This window comes from Stegostoma tigrinum, chromosome 2, assembly GCF_030684315.1.
Source record: "Stegostoma tigrinum isolate sSteTig4 chromosome 2, sSteTig4.hap1, whole genome shotgun sequence".
Classification (NCBI taxonomy): domain Eukaryota; kingdom Metazoa; phylum Chordata; class Chondrichthyes; order Orectolobiformes; family Stegostomatidae; genus Stegostoma; species Stegostoma tigrinum.
The window spans coordinates 35,263,946-35,283,565 of NC_081355.1; the positions used below are offsets into that span (position 1 = coordinate 35,263,946).

The following is a 19,620-nucleotide window of genomic DNA, read 5'->3' on the forward strand; positions in this document are numbered from 1 at the left end:
AGATATAAAGTATGTTGAAATTACATTTTTACCACTTGGGATTTATACCATCCTCAAAACAAAACTTTGTGCACAATACAAATCAGCTTACATTTGACCTTTTGCACCAAATAACTGGGGTAGTGTCTCACTGTGGCGATAACGAATTTGTTGCTCATTGGGTTACACAATGGAGAAGTCAGAGATTGCATAACATTTATTCCCAATGCCCCTGAATCAGAAAATCCAATTGATACACAACATTGATCACGCCTGTATATAAAGGAGAGGCTTATAAAAAAAGATTACAGACGTACGAGGACAAATTAGATGATTTCAGCACTCCACTTAAATGAATATCATTTAATAAAAAGGCACCATGCAAATAGTTAGTGGTTTGCTTCCATAATGCTAACCTATGAGGAGTAGTTGACGTGCAGCAGGACATGACAAAGAACAGGACAGGAGGCAAGGCTGAGAGCTACAGGCACAGGGTGACTGAAGGTAAGAGCAGACAGACTGAGAAAAGTCATGACAGTCCTTGGACTACAATATGCCAAACAATGTTAAAGTGAACTGACAACATTAAACAGTTATATTGGCATTATTTTATTAACAAAGCTTAAAACAATGTTAAATGAATCAATCTTAAGCAGGACTTAGACTAATAAAAAATGGATTTTTATTTCACAAAATTTTAGCTTTAACAGCATAATCTGTCAGACAAAATAAGAATAAAAGATTGGAGAATTTTAAACATAAATAAGTTTTGCCCGTAATCACTTATGGTGCTTTTCATCACGTTTTATATTGATAAAAGATGCATTTCACCAGAATTGGACTCTGTCCTCCATGTCCCTGGTTGAAATAATAGAAATGAGTGTTTTGGGAAGGCTTTTCAAACTGCACTCCTTTTCTCAGATGCACAAACACAGATAGGCATCTTTTAAAAGCTCTCATATTAAAATAAAATCAATTTTATGAGAAACTGATAGCTATACATCCACAAACCTAATTCTAAGTCGTCTTCAATCTGTTTACTAAGGTGGAGGACATGTCTTGTTTTAAGGCAGTAGAACCTGATCATGCACCTTAGCATCAGGTCAGGGAGTGGGCACCGAGAGCCAACACACCCTTCTTCCTATGAAACCCTGGGTCAATCCTTGAACCTGTGTATCAGGTAGGTGTCACTTCAGCAAAAGGGCTGCTGCATCCCAGAGGAGATTCCAATGGGATGGAATTTCTGCCACTGGGTATCTCAAATGAAGGGAAGGCCAGTCACTGGTTACTCGGGTGTCTAAGTGGCACCATTGGTGGGACTACCTGGAGGAAGCAACATAGGCATCCACCAGGCTCTCTCACCAATAGACAAGACCCTGACACTTCTGTAAATCTGGCCCAAGGTGTTTAATGTTACAGTTTCATGGACTATCAGATCGAATGATTCTACATTGAACAAACTCTTGATTATACAGGATGGTGGATCTGCTTTTGCGAGAGACTGAATCACTGAAGATCCAAAGCAAATATGAAATCTGTAAAAATGCTCAACTGATGCATTTACAAATCAATCCAAGAAGAATGAATTTACAGATCAACAAATCAATTAAACCTCTTTGAAAGGTGTTTGACTCTTGATTTCTGCTCAGAGTGGTTAAAAATGTGTAAGAAATGTAAACTGTCAGGGATTGCTCACCAGTAACCATGTGACGGATGAAAGAATGAACTTGAAATCCAGCACTTAAACAGTAACTGCAATGTTAAACAGCAGAATGAGTTATCAACTTGCAGCAAAATGAGGATACTATAGTGGAGCCAATGTATAACTGAAACAAAAACACAACTTAACTAACTTTGGATTGTCAGTCTACCCATGACTGATTGTAACAAAAACCCAAATGAACAAAGGCTTTTGGGTTATAGTTATAAAGCATTACCAACTTTGTTATTACTTAAACTGCCATGGGAAAGGATATGTTGGTAGTCTGACTGGAGCCTACAGGATTGTTCAAGGGTATTCAAACATTCTGCTGACAGTGCAAGATAAAGAAAAGGCAGTTGCTGAGCTGTGAGAAATTGAAACAAAAATATGTGCATATCTTTCCAGAAAGCAACAGATTTGGAGAGAAAAATGGATATGAAGCATCAGAACTTGTAGTGGCATTTTCTTGGCTCCACAAGAACCACCTCAAGTTTCCTAGGTCAAGAACAGTACTCCCCTCACATCCTGAGTTGCACCCTTCCAAAAAAGGCAGTATCGCTTATCGTCAAAGTCACATTTCTTATCGAATCAAAATCAGGTTCATATTTGTAAATCAAAGTCAAATGAATGAGGAACAAAATATTCTTTGCACTATACTGGTCCAAATTTTCCAGAGCAGTTTCAGAATTACCTACTTATCTTTTGTGCAGGTTGGGTGAACTTCTGGACCAGGAGCCTTTCCAGCTGAAGCAACGCAAATGAGCACAGAATGCACAAGGGCAGGAAGGAGAGTACTCACGTGGAAACCACTCCTACCATTTCAACACAGTGCTGTATTCTGTGCTTTAAAGGTCCTTCAGCCATTCTGACAGCAAGTGAGAGAAGGTAAGTTGGCAAAGTCAAGTGCAGAGCTAGGGTGGCAACTAGGTGGGGGTTAATATGGCAGCTGGGTGAAAGGGGTAAGGAGATAGGGTGGCAAGTGGGCATGTGTGTAGGAGATTTTTGCATCAGGTGGGTGGAGGGAACATGGTGACAGTTGACCAAGTGGGATAAGGAGCCAGGTGGGCCAGGGTACAGTGGCAGTTAAGACTGAAACATTGGTCAGTGGATTGGGTCTGGGGGTTTGGGTCAGAAGTACATTTGGAATGTCAGTAACTGTTCTTGCTAAGTTTCAGCTTCTTCGGGGATTCCAGTGGATTCTGCCAAGATGATATTTCTGCACAATCTGGATGCATAACCCCTATCTATGCTGCTGCAACAATTAATATCCGACCAGATGATTTGGGCCATTGATTTACATTTGCATTAACTGTCCCTAACCTTTCCGAGATTGCTCCACTTATAAACAAACAATGTCATCAGAAATAGATAATGGGAACTGCAGATGTTGGAGAATCCAAGATAACAAAGCGTGGGGCTGGATGAACAAAGCAGGCCAAGCAGCATCTTAGGAGCACAAAAGCTGACGTTTCAGGCCTAGACCCTTCATCAGAAAATGTCATCAGAAACCTATTTGCCTATATTGCAACACAATACATAGTTTAACCATTGAATCTGCTTTCTTCCTGAGCCTAGGACACCAGATAATTACAATAATGGAAGACAAAAAGTATTAAGATGTGTCAGTTACTTTGCTCAGGCAAATCATAACAAGCCCCACTGCAATGATACCTCCCCACCCTCACCAAATACCTTATTCCCCGTACTTTCCCTTGTTTCAAATGTTGTTTTTAATCTACAATGGTTTCTGACTCAGCTATTCCTTTTGTTATTATCCACGAAGACTGTATTTTCATATGCCCTTGTCACAAACTCCTGATCCAGAGGTAAACAATATTTGACAGCAGGGTAAGATGTTTTATCAGATATAGGACTCTTGAAGGAGTAATCAGATTTTACTTTTTTTATAAAAAAAAGAGTTAGTATGACTAAAAATTGCATGCTTCTCTGTGCCGTTGTTAATTTTTCTTTAAATCACTCAGGTATCAGTTCATTTGTAGTTATAAAGTCAGCAAACTCATGGTCATAAATACCTAAGCAATGTAAAAGATTACAGTTAAAATTCCACAGAACAATGATAGTGTGCGCTTATTTCTACCTAATATATTTGTTTGTTTATCCTTGGGGATTGGTTAGCTTCGTTGGCTGAATGGCTGGTTTGTGATGCAGAATACCCTGACAGTATGAGTTCAGTTCCTACACTGGTTGAGGTTACCATGAAGGTCCCACCTTTGTGAACTCACCATTTGCCTGAGGCACATGCAGAGAGTTCTCCTATAACACAACAGTTGCGTTGTTGAGTCACCTTATGCTACAGAAAAATCACCATAGGAAAACATGTTATACGGAAATAGGTACAGAAAATTGCTATACCTGTACAGCAGCAAGTTTGCATTATCCAAATAGCATCCACTATTCAACAATCACGTTACACCCAATTTGTGTTATAGCAGAGCCACCCGTAGTGATCAATGGGTTAAACTCACCACCAGCCAGCCAGCTCTCTAGCGAGTGAGACTGTGGAATAATGTGGGACTAGTGAAATAGTTCTTTGGGACTATGACAGCTTTGTCTTCACCTTTATTATACTACTTCTCCATTAACCAGAAATTATAACAGATTTCAGTGGAAATTTGGGCAAAAAGCACATAATTCTGATCTCAGCAAATTGCAGACTTTTTTTTTTAAAATGACTGTAATTACGAAAGCAATGAACACTGCCAGCAATAATGGTACACATTTTTGATTACCTTTTGTACAGCAGCCCGCTTTTCTTGTTTAGCCTTAAATTCAGCCAGGAGTCCACTGCCCATAACTTGCACCCCATACCAACGACCACCTTGTGGGCTGCTCTTGCTGTCCAACCTCTCACTCTTCCCAGAATCCTCAAACACTGCATCCACAGATTCGGGCGTTTTGTGCTCATCTGAATTTTCTGTGCTGCCATTTTGTTCCACCTGCTTTGAGTCCCTCCTAGTTAGGTCTGTAGCTGGACTTTTCATAACTCCTTTGGGCGACGCTGGCTCTTCTGGAACAATCACGGTCTGTGGCCGTTCAGTTTTACTGGACCGAGATTTGATTAAATTTAGGAAACTTGATTTTTTGGAGTCCTTCTTCTTTTTATCATCTGGATCACCAGAATCCAGGGACTCTGAGCTTCTCAGCGAAAGTCTCCTAAAAAGATGACATTTGAAAAAATAATTTGCAAATGTAAGTGCTTGTGTCTAGACTTAACCAACTGACCTTGTGCTCCAAGGCACTCACATATCATTAAGTAATCCTAGGAGAGTTAAGACAAAGATGTTAATCTGTCTGTATTTGCTATCTTCTAGCCACCAGTAAAACAACTACAAACAGATCTGCTATTCACTCTGTGAATCAATGGAATTTGTGTTTTAATGACTTAGAAGAGGAAAGTTAATCCAAACCACTCTTCCATTCTCAAATACTTGCAAAATCTACCTAACTTGTTTTGATTGGTTTGAGTCAATGTTACATGTTCAGAAGTTAAAAGTGACATTAAAAAAATGTAAATTTATACGAAAATGAAATACTGGATTATTTTAGTTCCAAATTTGTAAACCAGTATTCATAAAACACTGGACAACAGTACTTTTGAGAATCAAGGAATTTACAATTGATATTTCTAGACAGTTTGATGAATTGCACCATAATATGAATTCAGATAATTATTCTGCATTTTCATCCTGATTTGTATTAATTTTAGAAACCATTGTGATGACCAATGTGGTGCACAGTGTTCCCCTGAACTCAGTGGAATTCTGAAAGGAGGGGAGGTGTCTCCTTCTGCCAAGTTTGGTTGTATCTTCCTCCTTTGACAAACATTATTTTTCACTCACTGGAGAAGATTAGAAATTCACAATAAAATAGGCACCTTTAAATTATGCTGCAATTTAACCTGGGAGAAGATTAGATAGAATCTTGAAAATAAAAGGTAATTATATTCATATATTAATGCCCATGTTGCCTTTATTTGGATTCTAACATGATCTTGATGTTGGTCAAGAACTATTAGGGAAAGTTGCTGTCTTCATACCTAAATATATTTTTCTGTTACAAATTAATCCCTAGGACGTAGGGGGAGAAATGCAAAACATTAAAATACGCCACGTTTCCCATTTGTGTACCAGAAAAATACTAACTATTTCACTTCAGGTTACAGGCAGGCCAAATTTAAATTAAATATAAATAATAATAAATGAAGGCAGCATTAGCTAAGAAGGGGTACAGAGGCAAGAAGAGAGAGGGCATTTGTGTGTGGGAGTGGAATTATGGTCACAGTGAAAACAATCACAATCACATACTTTGTCTTCGAGCCAATCACATGATAATACAGAATGGAAGGTTAGAAGACATTTGACTAATAATGCCATTCAGACTAATTTGCTTTCAGATCAAGCTGCTAACTATTTAGTAGAAGCATAAAAGTTATTCCAAACTGCTGCCTTTTAGATTGTAGTGCACAAGCAACAGTTTTAGATTTCCCTGTCAGTGTTCAATCTAGCTGAAGGGTAATCTAAGAAATTCTAAAATGCCCATTTTTTTTTCCTCATTTTGACTAGATTTAAATTCAAGTTTTGTATCTAAATAATGACAACATGTAGTAATACAGCATTATTAATGTAAGGAAATGTTCCAAGATGTTACACAGGAGACATACAAAATAAATGATAACATTGAGAATTTTCGGTCACATAACCAAAATCATGGTCAACTATGTAGGCTTTAAGAAGTGTCTTAGAAGAGGAAAATGAGTTAAAGGGGTTTAGGGAAGATATTCCAGAGTTTAGGGACTAAGCAAATGAAGGCACAATAGGGGAGCAATTAAAAATCAAAGGAGTTCAGATGTTAAAATTACAGCACCACATATCTCAGAGAGTTGCGTGGCTGAAGAAGATTGCAGAGATGGGGAGAGGTGAGGCTAGGCAGGGCCATTTCAAAGGAAGAATAAGAACTTTCCTGGTTAAGCCAAGGCTTGATTGTAATCAGCTAAATGAAGAATCAGTGAAATACACTATGCAAAGAGACCAAGGATCTATATTCAACAAAAGAATACACTTTTTTCATAGAAGAGGCTTTAGATGCCTCTGAAAGCTCAATTTTCTGTAACAAGTGAAACTTTGATTGAACATTCAGGAATATTGAAGGAGATGGATCTCAACAAAGTTGGCTGAATCCTGACCAAAGAAAAGCAGATTTACTTCATCAGATCTTGTTCAAACTTACTGCAGTTATTGTCTTGAAATGAAAGACAACCAAGATCAACACATAGTACATGCCATTAAACGTTCTGGTAGCTAGAATTGTCAGGGACAAGTTCATGTTTCAGTTACTATTGCTGGCACTGGATATCAAAGAGGGAACTCTGATCACTTACAAACATCTGTCTTGCAATTTGAGGAACCTTTCACTGGATAAATACAAGTGTTGTGTGATAAAAGATTATATTGTGTATTATCTGTGAACTTGGATGCCAAAGTCATGTTAAATGGGGTTCTGGTTTTCATTGCTGTGAAGATTTGATCTGTTTCTTTTTATAGAGTCAGGAAGTAATTTGGAACACTGAGCCGAATAAATCATGTGACTTAAGCTAAATGACTCAACAAACTACTTTTGTGAACTAACTACTGCTTACTGTTGACTTGAGCTTTTTTGAGAGCACGCAAGAGAGAGCACGCTGGCCACAGCCCTACAAGCAATCTGTGTCTAGAAGAAATGATCCATTCCAGCAGGTACAAAGCTTTTAGTTTGTACAAATTCTTAGGCTAGAACTGGAAAGATGTCCTAAGAGGTATTAGCAACCATAAAGTAGTCAAATTCAAAGAAAAGTCATTGAGATAGCCAGTCTGTGTATCTCAAAGATAGAGAGCCTCACATCTAGTGAATGTGCAGAAAATGACTAAAAGGAAATATCTGCTACTTTACTCAGTTGAATGAGAAATCAATGAATGAAGAGAAGAGTGATACTTCATGGGGGTCGATTGTCAGTAAAGGATTTTGTTGGGAAAAAGGGTTGTATCTTTCTTCTCCTTGTTAATGATAAACTCTTTCAAAATGCCACACATTTGTTCCTTTTTAACTTTTCTTTTGCGTAATTATCTGAGTTCTTTTGTTTAAATGTGTGAATATGTTCAGTGGGTGACTAACATAGCAACCAAACTGCAAAAAACTTATTGCTTATCAAACCATGAGATTCACTCTGAAATTTGACTTGGTAAGCATTCCATCAGCAGGGATCATGATATCTGTGATTTGTAAAATAAGATCATTCATAAAAGCAGTTTGAATCCATTTGAACTTCTTTTGAAAATGCACTGAGGAATTTGGGAAAAGAGGCTTGGCATTTTTTTTTCCTAACAGTTTGACTAAGGATGTCACTTAGCATCGGCTAGTCTATTATTTGTGGGGCCAATAAATGAACAGGGAAATATGGAAACTATTTCACGGATCAGTGTTAACAATTATCAGTATAACATTTAGTGTCAAAATGATTGTTGTGTGATATGAGTTTTGACAAGCTTAGGGATGGCTAAAAATTTTGAATAAAAGATCAGCATATGCTGGAGAGACTCTGTAGATCACGTAAAGACATAAGAGTCGCTCGATGGTTCAATCTAAGAACTTTCATTAAAACTGAAATTATTCATACGTTTCTTCAATTAGATGTAGAATTTACAATCATATAATCAAGAATTAAAAATATGCCGATTAACATCTATTTAATTAAATTTGTATTTGAATCCATTACTTTCACCTCTCAATGGAATCATATTAATTCATGTAGCTGAAAAACTTACTTTGACTCCATTCGTGTTACCTTCTTGGTGAAAAATTCATCCACCCCCTCATCAATCCTGCTCATAAGGCCATTCTGTTCACCCTCCTGGGAATCTGCTGTGGAAAGCTAATAGAGAAATTCATTGCTTTAATTTTAGTTCAGAACTATAAATCTTGTAGAAGGCACATTTTTCAAAAGTTTATACAAATCAGGTTGTACATCTCAGTCTGTGATTTACAAGGCTCAAGGTCATTGTCTACAAACTCAGCTATTGTTTCAGGTGCATGTTTTGGCAGACTTTGGCCAAAGTTGCGAAATGGGAGCCCATATTTAAGTAACTATGGAGTCTTAAAAAACATACAAAGAAAAATGTGGGTCCATCGTGCAAATTTGGTCATCTATCACAGAAGAAAAGAATAAAACTGAATGCTAATTCCCATCACAGGTATTTGATATGTCTTTTCTCACTTTTGGACTACAGTTCAATAACTATGCACAAATTAAAATCCTGCATTCTAGTGGAAGAAGAATAGAACAATATTTGGAATATTCCTTTTCAAAAATTCACAATCTGTGGGATGGTTTTGCTAAATCCACTACATGTATACTTTGGTCATGAATCACAAATTTTGACCAAAAATGACATAAGAAAACTCAAAACAACACAATTCAAGTTTCATCAGGTTTCAGACTAACTGGTGTGGAATGTAGCTTTACATCTGTAGACAAAACAGTACTCACATCGGATTATGTTAATGGTAATTAATCTAACAATTTTACTTGTTTGTTTAACCCATCCTGAGAAGTGAGAACCAAAAATAGCGCAAATTTGCAAAAAAAAAACAAAAACAACCAAGTAAAATTCAACATTAATTTTGTGGAACAGAAAGAATGAGGTTTGACTGCGACTTCATGCAAATATCAAAGAACAATTTCACATTTGCTAATCACATTTGAACCTCACAATTGTACATAGTTCGTTTACGAATAGCCTGACACAAGAACTGCCTTCTAAGGTGGCTAATAAACATCATGATATTCCCAAGCCCTTATGAACTTGTATAACTGGGTGGTCATCCACTGAATTTATGGTCAGCACCAGGTGACAAGTTACAATTGATGTGACAAGAATTGTGATTTGACAGATCACAAGAAAAGATGAATGAGGCAAGTTGAGACAGCCAGAACTACTTATTTTCATGGGTGATAATATTAAACACAACACAATGTAAACTATTTTTCAGCTGGAAGGCAACAATGATTGATTACTGCAGAAGGCAAGCCCTGGTGATTCTTGTCCTACTCAGATTGCAGTTGCAGTCACACACATTTCAGGGAAGACTTATTTGTGGAAGTGCAGTTCTCTCATTTTCTGTTTCTCGCAGTCTCAGGAAGAGAACAATTGTCTGACAATGGCTTTTTGCTAAGAGGCATTCCTTTCCCTCCATTTCTGCCCTTCAGCAGTTGGCCCTACACTGCATGGCTTCTTTACATTTTAAGTCATGCTGTATTCCAGGGGGAATTCCTACTTGTGTGTACATGTTTGAGAGCTACTGGGGTTGTGTAGACACCCTGAAGTCAATTAAAAAAAAATCCTTTGGCATCTGCAATGCTATACCTTCGAGCTTTTTGCTATTTAAAACAACTATACAAAATAACAAGTACTTGTAGAATCATTGCAACCAAAGCCATCCATTTGTTAACCTGCAAGTAGTTAATGGTTGGCCACAAAAACACTGACGTGGATGAAGAGTTCCTTCTACCTTTTGTGTCTCAACATCAGCAGACACTAAGATCTCGAATACAGATCTCACAATATTGACAAAAATAGCAACCTTTAAGATCTAAAAACTAACTACTTAAAGATACATTTCCACAAGATACAATTAACATTCCAATTGTGTTTGCCATCTTGAAGCCATTCTTTTTGAATATTATTACCACACATTCTGTACAGAGGATCTCATTCCACCATGAAGAAATTTGACTCAACTACTTTTTGGGTAAAAACTGCTGCCCTGATAACAAGCATGCTTATTAATGAGCGCATGAGAACAGTTGTACCATGCTGATATTGGGCATAACTAAATCAGTGTTCTTACATGAATTAGAATAAGAATTTCAACTGTGTAAGTATTGATTCGTTGACCACTTACAGCTGTCTTGCTTGGTGGTAGCTTCTTGTTCCTCTTGGGTCTAGATTTTGTATAATGCTCCAGTTTCTTTACCTCTTCGGAGGGTAGTTCAGTCATCATACTGCTGGGCCGTGATGACCGTTCTTGCTTGTTGTAGTTACTTGAAGCAGGAGTTGACTCATCAAAATGGACTGGGATCTCCTCCAGGGCTCTATCCAAGTCAAATTCCATTTCTGTACAAAAAAACCCAGAATCCATTACAATAATTAAATAATCAATACCGAAACAATTCATGTTGTTTTATTTAGCAAGTGTTTAATATTTCATAAATAGAAAATAAATCTGACTAAGTCTACAAAGAGACAAACATTGGGAAAGGAGAACATTTTAAAACTAAAATAGAACTTTTCAGCCAGTTAACAAGTTGTGACAAGTGAGTATGAATGTGTCAGTTAGGTATCGTGATCCATGATGCAATTTCTTTTATGCATTCACAGGATGTAGATGTTGCTGGTTAGGCCACATTTATTGGGCATCGCCAGGCAGTTAACAGTCAACCAAGTGGGTCGTAAGTCACATGTAGGCTGGACGAGCTAGGGGCAGCTGCTTCCTTCCTCAAGGAACATTAGCGAACTAGACTCTCATTTTCAGAATTTTACTGAATTCAAATTCCATGTACCATGGTGGTGTTCAAAACTGGGACCCCAGAACATTGCCTGCATCTTTGGGGGATTTTTGGCCTTTGATTTAGTCAAATTGGTACAAGGTACTTGCTATGTGTGATGAGAATAGAACTACAAGGCAATGGGTAAAATAAATGTAATACCATGGTTGTGGGAGACCATTCAAGTGGGAGAATTGGAAAGGAACATGGTAGTAGTAAGATACTGTATAGTCAGTTCTGTTCAGGTTATGCTGCCTGAATAAAGATATCTCCTTGCAGCTGGAGAACAACTTTTGGAGTCATAGGAGAAGGGCAAGGATAATTTTTTTCATGGTCTAGCTAAGAACCAATAACATGAGCAAAGCTAAGATTGAAGTTAAAGTTAAAAGTAAGCAAGTTAAAAAGAAGTACCTTAGAAGTAGTGATCTCAAGATTGATACCTTACCCATGCATGAATTGGCAGAGGGATAAAGAAATTCGAAGTTTAATTCCCTTCCTTTGAAAGATGGTTGTTTTGCTTCATGGGTCTTTGCAACAAAACTGGTTAAAATGGCAGTTGTTCCATGGGAGAGGTTCTGCCTAAACAGGACTGGGACCAGTGTCTTGACAAATTGGGAACCAGGGTTTTACACCTCTAAAGAGGGAGTTTGAAAGATTTAGGAAAGGGCATATTCAAAAGCAGCTCTAGAGAAGTGTTTTGGAACAAATAACCATTGCAAATTTGTTTACAATGAAGTCAGCCCCTTCATTGAAATCATTGATATACATCATCAATAGGTGAGTCCCCCACATTGATCATAGTAGCACTCTATTAGGTACAACTTAAGTTGAAATTATGATGTATTTATTCCATTATTTTAGTCAATCCTCTATCCATACTAATATAGCACCTTCAATACAACTAGCTCCTGTTTCATTAGAAACCTTTTTTAAAAATCAGGCAATCAAAGTTTTCTTTAGAAATCCAGGTACATTAGATCTACTGGTCCCCCTTTATCCACCCTACTTTTCAACATTCTCAATGAAGTCTAGTAAATTGTAGAACATGATTTCCATTTCACTAAACTATTTTGACTCTGCCTGGCTATGTGATCTTCTAAATGTTCTGCTACTACATCTTAATTGTAAATTCTTATATTTTTCTCCATTATAGATGTTAGAGCAACTGGTTTAAAGCGATAATAGGAACTGCTAATGCTGGAGAATCCAAGACAACAAGGTGTAGAGCTGGATGAACACAGCAGACCAAGTAGCTTCAGGGGAGCAGGAATGCTAACATTTCAGGTCTGGACTCTTCTTCAGAAAACTTCAAAACTTCTTTCTGAAGAAGGGTCCAGGCCTGAAACGTCTGCTTTCCTGCTCCTCTGATGCTGGTTTAGAGAGAGTCCTGTTTACTGTCTTCCTTCTCAATTTCCATCGTGGAAAGAACTTATGATCCCTATAGTGATGCTGGAAAGGAATCTTTTTATAAATTTCTAAAGCTCAAATGAAATGCAGCCAAACTATCCCCAAAATATATTAACTTGTCATAAAACTGTAGAAAAGCAGCCTTTTACGAATCTCTTAAAAACAAAGCTACCACTCAAAACATAACTCCTTCCATTGTTGATAGCTGTCCCTGTTGAAGTGAAACTGTTACTGTGGTCTAAAGCTTAGCCAAGCATTCAGAGATCTCACTGCACAGCAATGTCAACATGGCCTCCAGTGATAAATACATTTTAACCCCTGAAGAGTAGAGAAAATAGCCATCTGCTGCATTGCTTCAAAGGCTGAACAAATGTCTTTTGTGATTAAAACACAGGGTGCGAATGACACAGTAAAATCTGAATCATCACAACATTGCTCAATGTAAAATAGCACTATGTCAACAGATAATGTACTTTGATGCATCTGAAGACTTCCCCATTTTTAGAATGCTAGTCAATTTAATGGTCACTTAGTATTTCTAAACCGAGCCCTACAAAATTCACTTCATTAAGAACATATTTAACATACATCATTATTTTATAACGAGTTGGCAATAGCTTTAAAGCGGTGTCAAAAATTTCTGACCTCCATATTGAGGATTTCCCCCATGGTTACTAAATCCACTCAGATTCCTTGGGACATAGTACCACCTAATTCCATGAAAAATAGCTAGGTGTCCAAAATCCCAGTCCTAATAGTGCAGCCAGATCTGGATATAAACTGGAAATGTGTTATCTTATGTTGCCAAAAATAGTTAACAAAAGGAATGGGGATGGGATTGAGAGAATCTGGACCAAACCATCACTCTTATAACCCAACTACCTTAACTGCAACATAGGTGGAAGATTAAATATCTGGACACATAATTCAAACCCATATCCTTTCCTGTTGCGACCAACATTCATTCTCAACCACAACCATCAAACACATGGTCAATTATCGCATTTTTGTGTGATCTTGTTTTGTAAAGATGAGCTGATAGGTTTGCCAATAAAATAAGTGACATCTTAATTCACCTGGAGCCCATGGGAATATCTAGTGACTCAAGATAAAAACAAGATTCTTCCTTCTTTGTTATCCATCTCTGTCTCTTACAGTCATAATTCCCACTGTGCTATGATCCCCACTGACGATACCACAGAATAAAATAGAAATACTAAATAACTGTGGGTGCTGGAAATCAAACAGAAATTTCTGGATAATGTCAGGTGTCTGACAGCATCTGTGGAGAGAAATCAGAATTTTGGCTCGAGTTACCCTTCCTCAGAACAGGGAAAGGGTCACTGTTCCCGAAATGTTAACTCTGATTTCTCTGCACAGGTACTGCCAGACCTGCTGAGATTTTCTAGCAATTTCTGTTTTCAATACCACTGAACAAAGTCAGTTCCAGAACAAAATGTAGCTCGATACTTCATGTGTTTGTCTATTTCATTTTTGTTAACATTGTAGTCAGTTACTGAAAGATTATCTCTGCTGAGTTACTTAAATCGAAGTGTGCTACACAAACGAGCAAGAAGTTAAATAAAGAACATAGTTTGAATGTTCTTAAAATGTATGACAGTCTTATCCTGTTTGCCAAAATTATCTGTGACACAGACTCAAATCCAGAGAAATTACCCTTTTATATCAAATTTGTAAGTTTGACTTAGTTGATTTTCCTCAGTTTTCTCACATGAGTATGCTCAACATTGAAAGCTTAGACTTTTCAGTTTTTAGTAACATGATGGTGTTTAAGCAAAGATGGCTGATTTCAAAATTCACAAACTTAACTTTTTGGAGGTAACTATGCATTTCGTAAACTGGAAAAAAAATTATATTTGCTTCTGACTTCAGACAAATCTCGAGTTTCTTAAGCTTAAAATCAAGCCTCGGATTATTCTGAGCCAAACAAAGAAATGGTATTTAATGTTTACCTACATGTTGTAAATCATACGGTAAAAACAATTTTCCATTAAAACTACAGGGGATGTCTGTTCTCTGACATATGCCAGATTAGGTCACTGTTCCGGAACGACAGTCTAACCGAATTATTGTCTAAACCCTTCATAAAAATAATTAACCATAAATTATAAAAATAATGTTAACATACACAGATGTAGATTAAACAGCTTTCATTGTGGCTGGTTCTTATTGATCCACTTTTTCCTCTGCTGATGACTAAGATTCAAGTCTTCCTATTCAAGTTTGAGTCCTATCTGGATAGACTCATCATTTTGCACTGGTCTAGGAATTGTGTGATCTACCCAACAGCTCTTCAACATAAATCCAATCCAATTTATTCTTTTTGTGTTACTTGGTCAGTTTTCTACCATAACCCTTTGTCTTACTCTCTTTCTGTCACTATCTAAGAAACTGAACCATCATCATCTTCAGAATATCCTGCCTGCAAGCAAGACTCATCTTGTTTATAATTATCATTGTGAATGAATCTACCAATAATCTTGAGCATGACAAAGCTACAACGTTTTAGAAATATTTAGTATTCTAATATTTTATTACTGACGGGGTATTTTGTCATCACTGGCTGTCCTACCTGGCAGTTTTCTAGTCCAAACAACTGCTCTGTGAATTCCTTATCAGCCAATCATCTTGAGCCATGAGCATTTGTTTTATGTTTAAGAATATCCTTCATTATGTCTCTGCCACAGAGATGCTGAAGAGTGCCACTGTACCACCCCTAAACTGGAGTTCGAGTTGTGTCAAAATTTTTGGAGTGCTTTCAGTGAGAGACTAAGTAAAGTTTCTCAACGTGTCCAAACCACCCTAAAGGCCTCCCTTTTGTCTGATTCTATCTCCTTTTTTACACACTGTTTACTTGTACAACTTGTTATTTAGTGGAAATCTGCCAAAAGACAAGTACCCTGCCAACTGTGCCATAGTTAAGTGTTGACCTGAATGAGCACTGAAATTCCAAAGTTGCCCTGCTTGTTGGTAGATGCCATGCAAAGATGTTGGCAATGTAGCTGATGATGCTACAGTTCTCTGATGCAGTCCTGGAGGTCATGGTAAAGGGGCAGTGCAGAGGAGAGGCCTTCTCATTCTGTAGGGTGACAGTGCACTGTTGATAAGATAAATTTGGATAAATCTTATTGTTTTGCACTTTATCTGTTTAACTCTCTGCATAGCCCTGAATCTAGCTGTGCCAACATGAAGCCTGAATTCATGCCCATACTGTGGATATACTATGGATCAATATCAGTTTTGACAGCCTGCTAATCAAACTAAGATGAACAAGGTCAATGCGTTCTGATAACACAACGGCCCCTCACGCTACAACATCCCTGTTCTTTCCCTGGCGCTTCTGTGCAAAGGTCTATGTGCAACGTTGTTTAAAAGGATCTCATATCAGTAGGTTTCACTGTCCCCACCCTCACAGTCCCTCTGGATGTAGTTAAAGCTATCTTCCTTCCCATTGTTACCACTCAAATTCTAGCAGGGTGGAAGCTGTCAGTGAGCAATGTCTGGACTATAGTTTGCAGGCACCGTCTCGACTTGCAACACCAAGTGCCCTTCCTCATATCCCTTCTTGTGAACCCCAGAAGATGTGCACTGCCCCAAGTCTCCACTCAATCCAGTAACGTGCCATTCATCTGACAACCTTTACTCCTGCACCCCCATCCCCAGACCCGCATACAAGAGGGGGCCAGTCCTCCCTTTGAAGCCAGGTTGCTTCTAACCATGCATGTGCAGCCCTCCAGCATTGCTCTCCCAGCTTTCCAATTAAAAAGTCACTTAATCCCTAGTGTAAGAAGATCTTGAATTACTGTTTCAAAGGTAGCCTGCCTACTTCCTTCGTTTCCCCAAATTTGATAACACATTACGGTTTCTTCTCATCATTCTTACTCCAACTAATGTTAGCAACAGAAAAGCCATGATTGTTTGATGCAAATAACTCAGATTGTATTGGTTCTATTCACTCATCAGCTACTCACTCAGTCTGAACCCATGTTGTAAGGCTTCCATCACATTCATCAGCAAAATTGTTTTTATCTACCTCCACACTTATCCATCCTCATCTCATTCCTTTCATTGCTGAAACTCTTATAATGTGTCTGTCACTTTCTATTATCAATTTCAAACTCTGTTGATCTTAAAACTTGTTCTCAAGTTACCACCTACACTTGCCATGTCAGTTGATTTGATTTAAATTTCTTCATATTCAACTAAATTGCCTGAGGTATGTTTAATGAATGATGATGACTATACTTACAGTATTGTTTAATGATCTCCCTCACTCTTGACTTGCTGAAACCAAACTAAATTTGGAGGTTTTTGCTTCCATCGTTCAGATTTCTGTGACTGAAGCTTCTAGTTCTTGAGTGCGCATTGTTGTTTTCATTTATCAACCTAGTTTCCATCAAAATGTCTATGACAATGCATAAAGCACGCACTTTTCTTCAAGTGCCTTAAATGTTGAGTGTGTGAATGTAAGAAATAGGAACGGGAATATTTGATGCTTCGAGTCTGCTCTGCAATTAAAGATATCACCCGCAATCCCACTATTTCTCACTAGATCTATATTCTGAATTCCCTTAGTATTAAAATAAATCTACCAATTAACTGAATATATCAAACAACCACTGACGTAGAGAATTCCAAAGATTTACAGCATTTTAAGTGAAGAAATTGCTTACTTCAACCCCCAAACTCTGATCCCTTTTTATAAGATGATGTTTCTATGTTTAACTTCGCCAGCACATGGAAACATTTTCTCAGCCTGTAACGCGTCAAATGCTTTAAGAATTTTAAATAATGCAATTGAATGCATCTCGCTGTTTCAGACTTTAGTGTATATAAGTCTAAGTCTACTCAATCATTCTGCTTAGGGCAAATGTCTCACCATGGGGATCAGTTTATTGAACCTTCATGACAATTTCTTGAGCTGAAATATCCTTTCTCTAGTAAGGAGACCAAAATAGCATACTTTTTCAAAGTGAATAACTTCATACTTTTCCGTATTACGTTCCATTTGCTCACAGAACCCAAATCTCTCTTCCACCAGCTCTTTACATCCTTCACATTGCTGATTTTACCACTGGCACCGAATTGTCAGCAAACCTGGATACTATTTTTATCCAAGTCTATTTACATTGATTGTAAATAAAAGATGATTAAAAAAATAAATAAGTAAATAAAAACTGATTCTACTGCCCTATTACTTACAGTCTGATGGTCCAAGAATGACCTATTTATTCCTAGTCTTTGTTTTCTGTCCATTGAGCACCCTTCAATCCCTTCAAATACATTCCAGACAATGCCATAAATCCTGAGTTTGAATCATAACACCTTAATCAAATGCTTGTTCAAAATTCAATTATCTAAAGATACATGGAAATGCATTTGGAGGGAAACCTGATTACATTAAAAGTTGAAAACTATACAAATAACAAAACAATGTTGTTTTTGAAATTTTTTTGCAAATTTCCTAATACAATAATACAAATACATGCACATTTATTCATTATGCACCGAAGACAAGTAGGAATTGCTACAAAATACCGAAAAGGGACTCTGCTGTCATTAAACTTTCATACACAAGAGAGAGGAAGGAAATTTGAGAGGCATCATTCTTCCAAAGAAACGGAGTGAGTCCCATGTGATTTTATTACCAATTGATAAAGCAATATTTATTTGTGTGTAATGGTTGCAGAAATCTCATCCCTCCGCAGTGCGTTTATTGTATTTCAACTTTTATTTTGTTCCTTTCATTGAATGTATTAAAATTGGAGAAAATTGAGCCAAATAGTTCAACATTTTTACAGAAAAATTAATTTGGAGAACAAACTCATCATGGTCTGTTCCTAATTTAAACAAAAATAACTTTCTTTCAATCTGTTAAATTTCTGAGAGTATGCTAAAAAGTGGACAATTAAATATTTCTTTGTGATAATCTAACCATAAATTTAATTTAAAGAGAACTGCAGTCCCAAATGATAAATGATATCTCAAAATGCTCAATTTGAATCTTTATTTTATTCAAAGTGCTATTTAACTGTTCATTGTAAAAATTAAGCGTTCATTGTAAAAATTAAGCGTTCATTGTAAAAATTAAGCGTTCATTGTAAAAATTAAGCGTTCATTGTAAAAATTAAGCGTTCATTGTAAAAATTAAGCGTTCATTGTAAAAATTAAGCGTTCATTGTAAAAGTTAAACGTTCATTGTAAAAGTTAAGCGTTCATTGTAAAAATTAAGCTTTAGTGGTGTTTGTAAATTTTTTTTGTAAAAGCTTTTTTTTGGAAGATGGAATCAAAACAGAATAAAAATGGCTCAATTTGGAAAACTGAACACAGGTTAAAACTGCTTCACCACCCACCACTAGATGGAAGTGTTTATACAATGAGCACCTCGCTGGAGTCTTCAGCAGGAAGTAAAACCAAATTATTTTCTGATGAGAATATTGTGATTTATCATGAACAAATCTATCCAATCCCTGTTCCACCTGAAATTTGTGTAGTTACAAAATACTCCACTGACACAAGAAATAGAGACTTCTTTATTAGTGTAAAATATCGGATGGCTTTTCCAACTCGGTACTTAACAGAAAATTACTTGAGGAAAATTAGCACAATTTTAGTCAAGTCATTTTCTTTAACTTGTTTTCTGATAATATTTCGAATAACTCTTTCCTTAGAATCACATGGAAATATATCTGAAAATTAAATTTAAGAATAATGATCAACATGGGGTTCAAATGACCATATTTTACTGCTACACAAAAACTAAATCAAACATTTGCTTATTCATTTACCAAATGCTCTGGAAACAGGGCGAAGCATTCTACTGTGGATACTTTTCCTCTTCGACTTGGGAGTCATCTGCCACACAAAACAGAAGCTCAGTTAATCATTGGAGCATAAATGCTAAAACAATGTA

The 19,620-nt window shown here is 37.0% G+C and overlaps 1 protein-coding gene across 7 annotated transcripts in view; it reads right to left on the reverse strand.

Moving 5' to 3' along the window:
* LOC125463953 (F-actin-uncapping protein LRRC16A-like) overlaps positions 1–19,620 on the reverse strand; it is a 397,615-nt gene that overhangs the window by 26,149 nt on the left and 351,846 nt on the right. For all 7 annotated transcript variants that reach the window (XM_059653386.1, XM_059653380.1, XM_059653379.1 and 4 more), the window contains 4 exons: positions 19,496–19,562; positions 10,637–10,848; positions 8,500–8,606; positions 4,432–4,855 (listed from right to left, as the gene is read on the reverse strand). In XM_059653386.1, the coding sequence (XP_059509369.1) occupies positions 4,432–4,855; positions 8,500–8,606; positions 10,637–10,848; positions 19,496–19,562 (810 nt within the window). The remainder of the gene's footprint in view (positions 1–4,431; positions 4,856–8,499; positions 8,607–10,636; positions 10,849–19,495; positions 19,563–19,620) is intronic.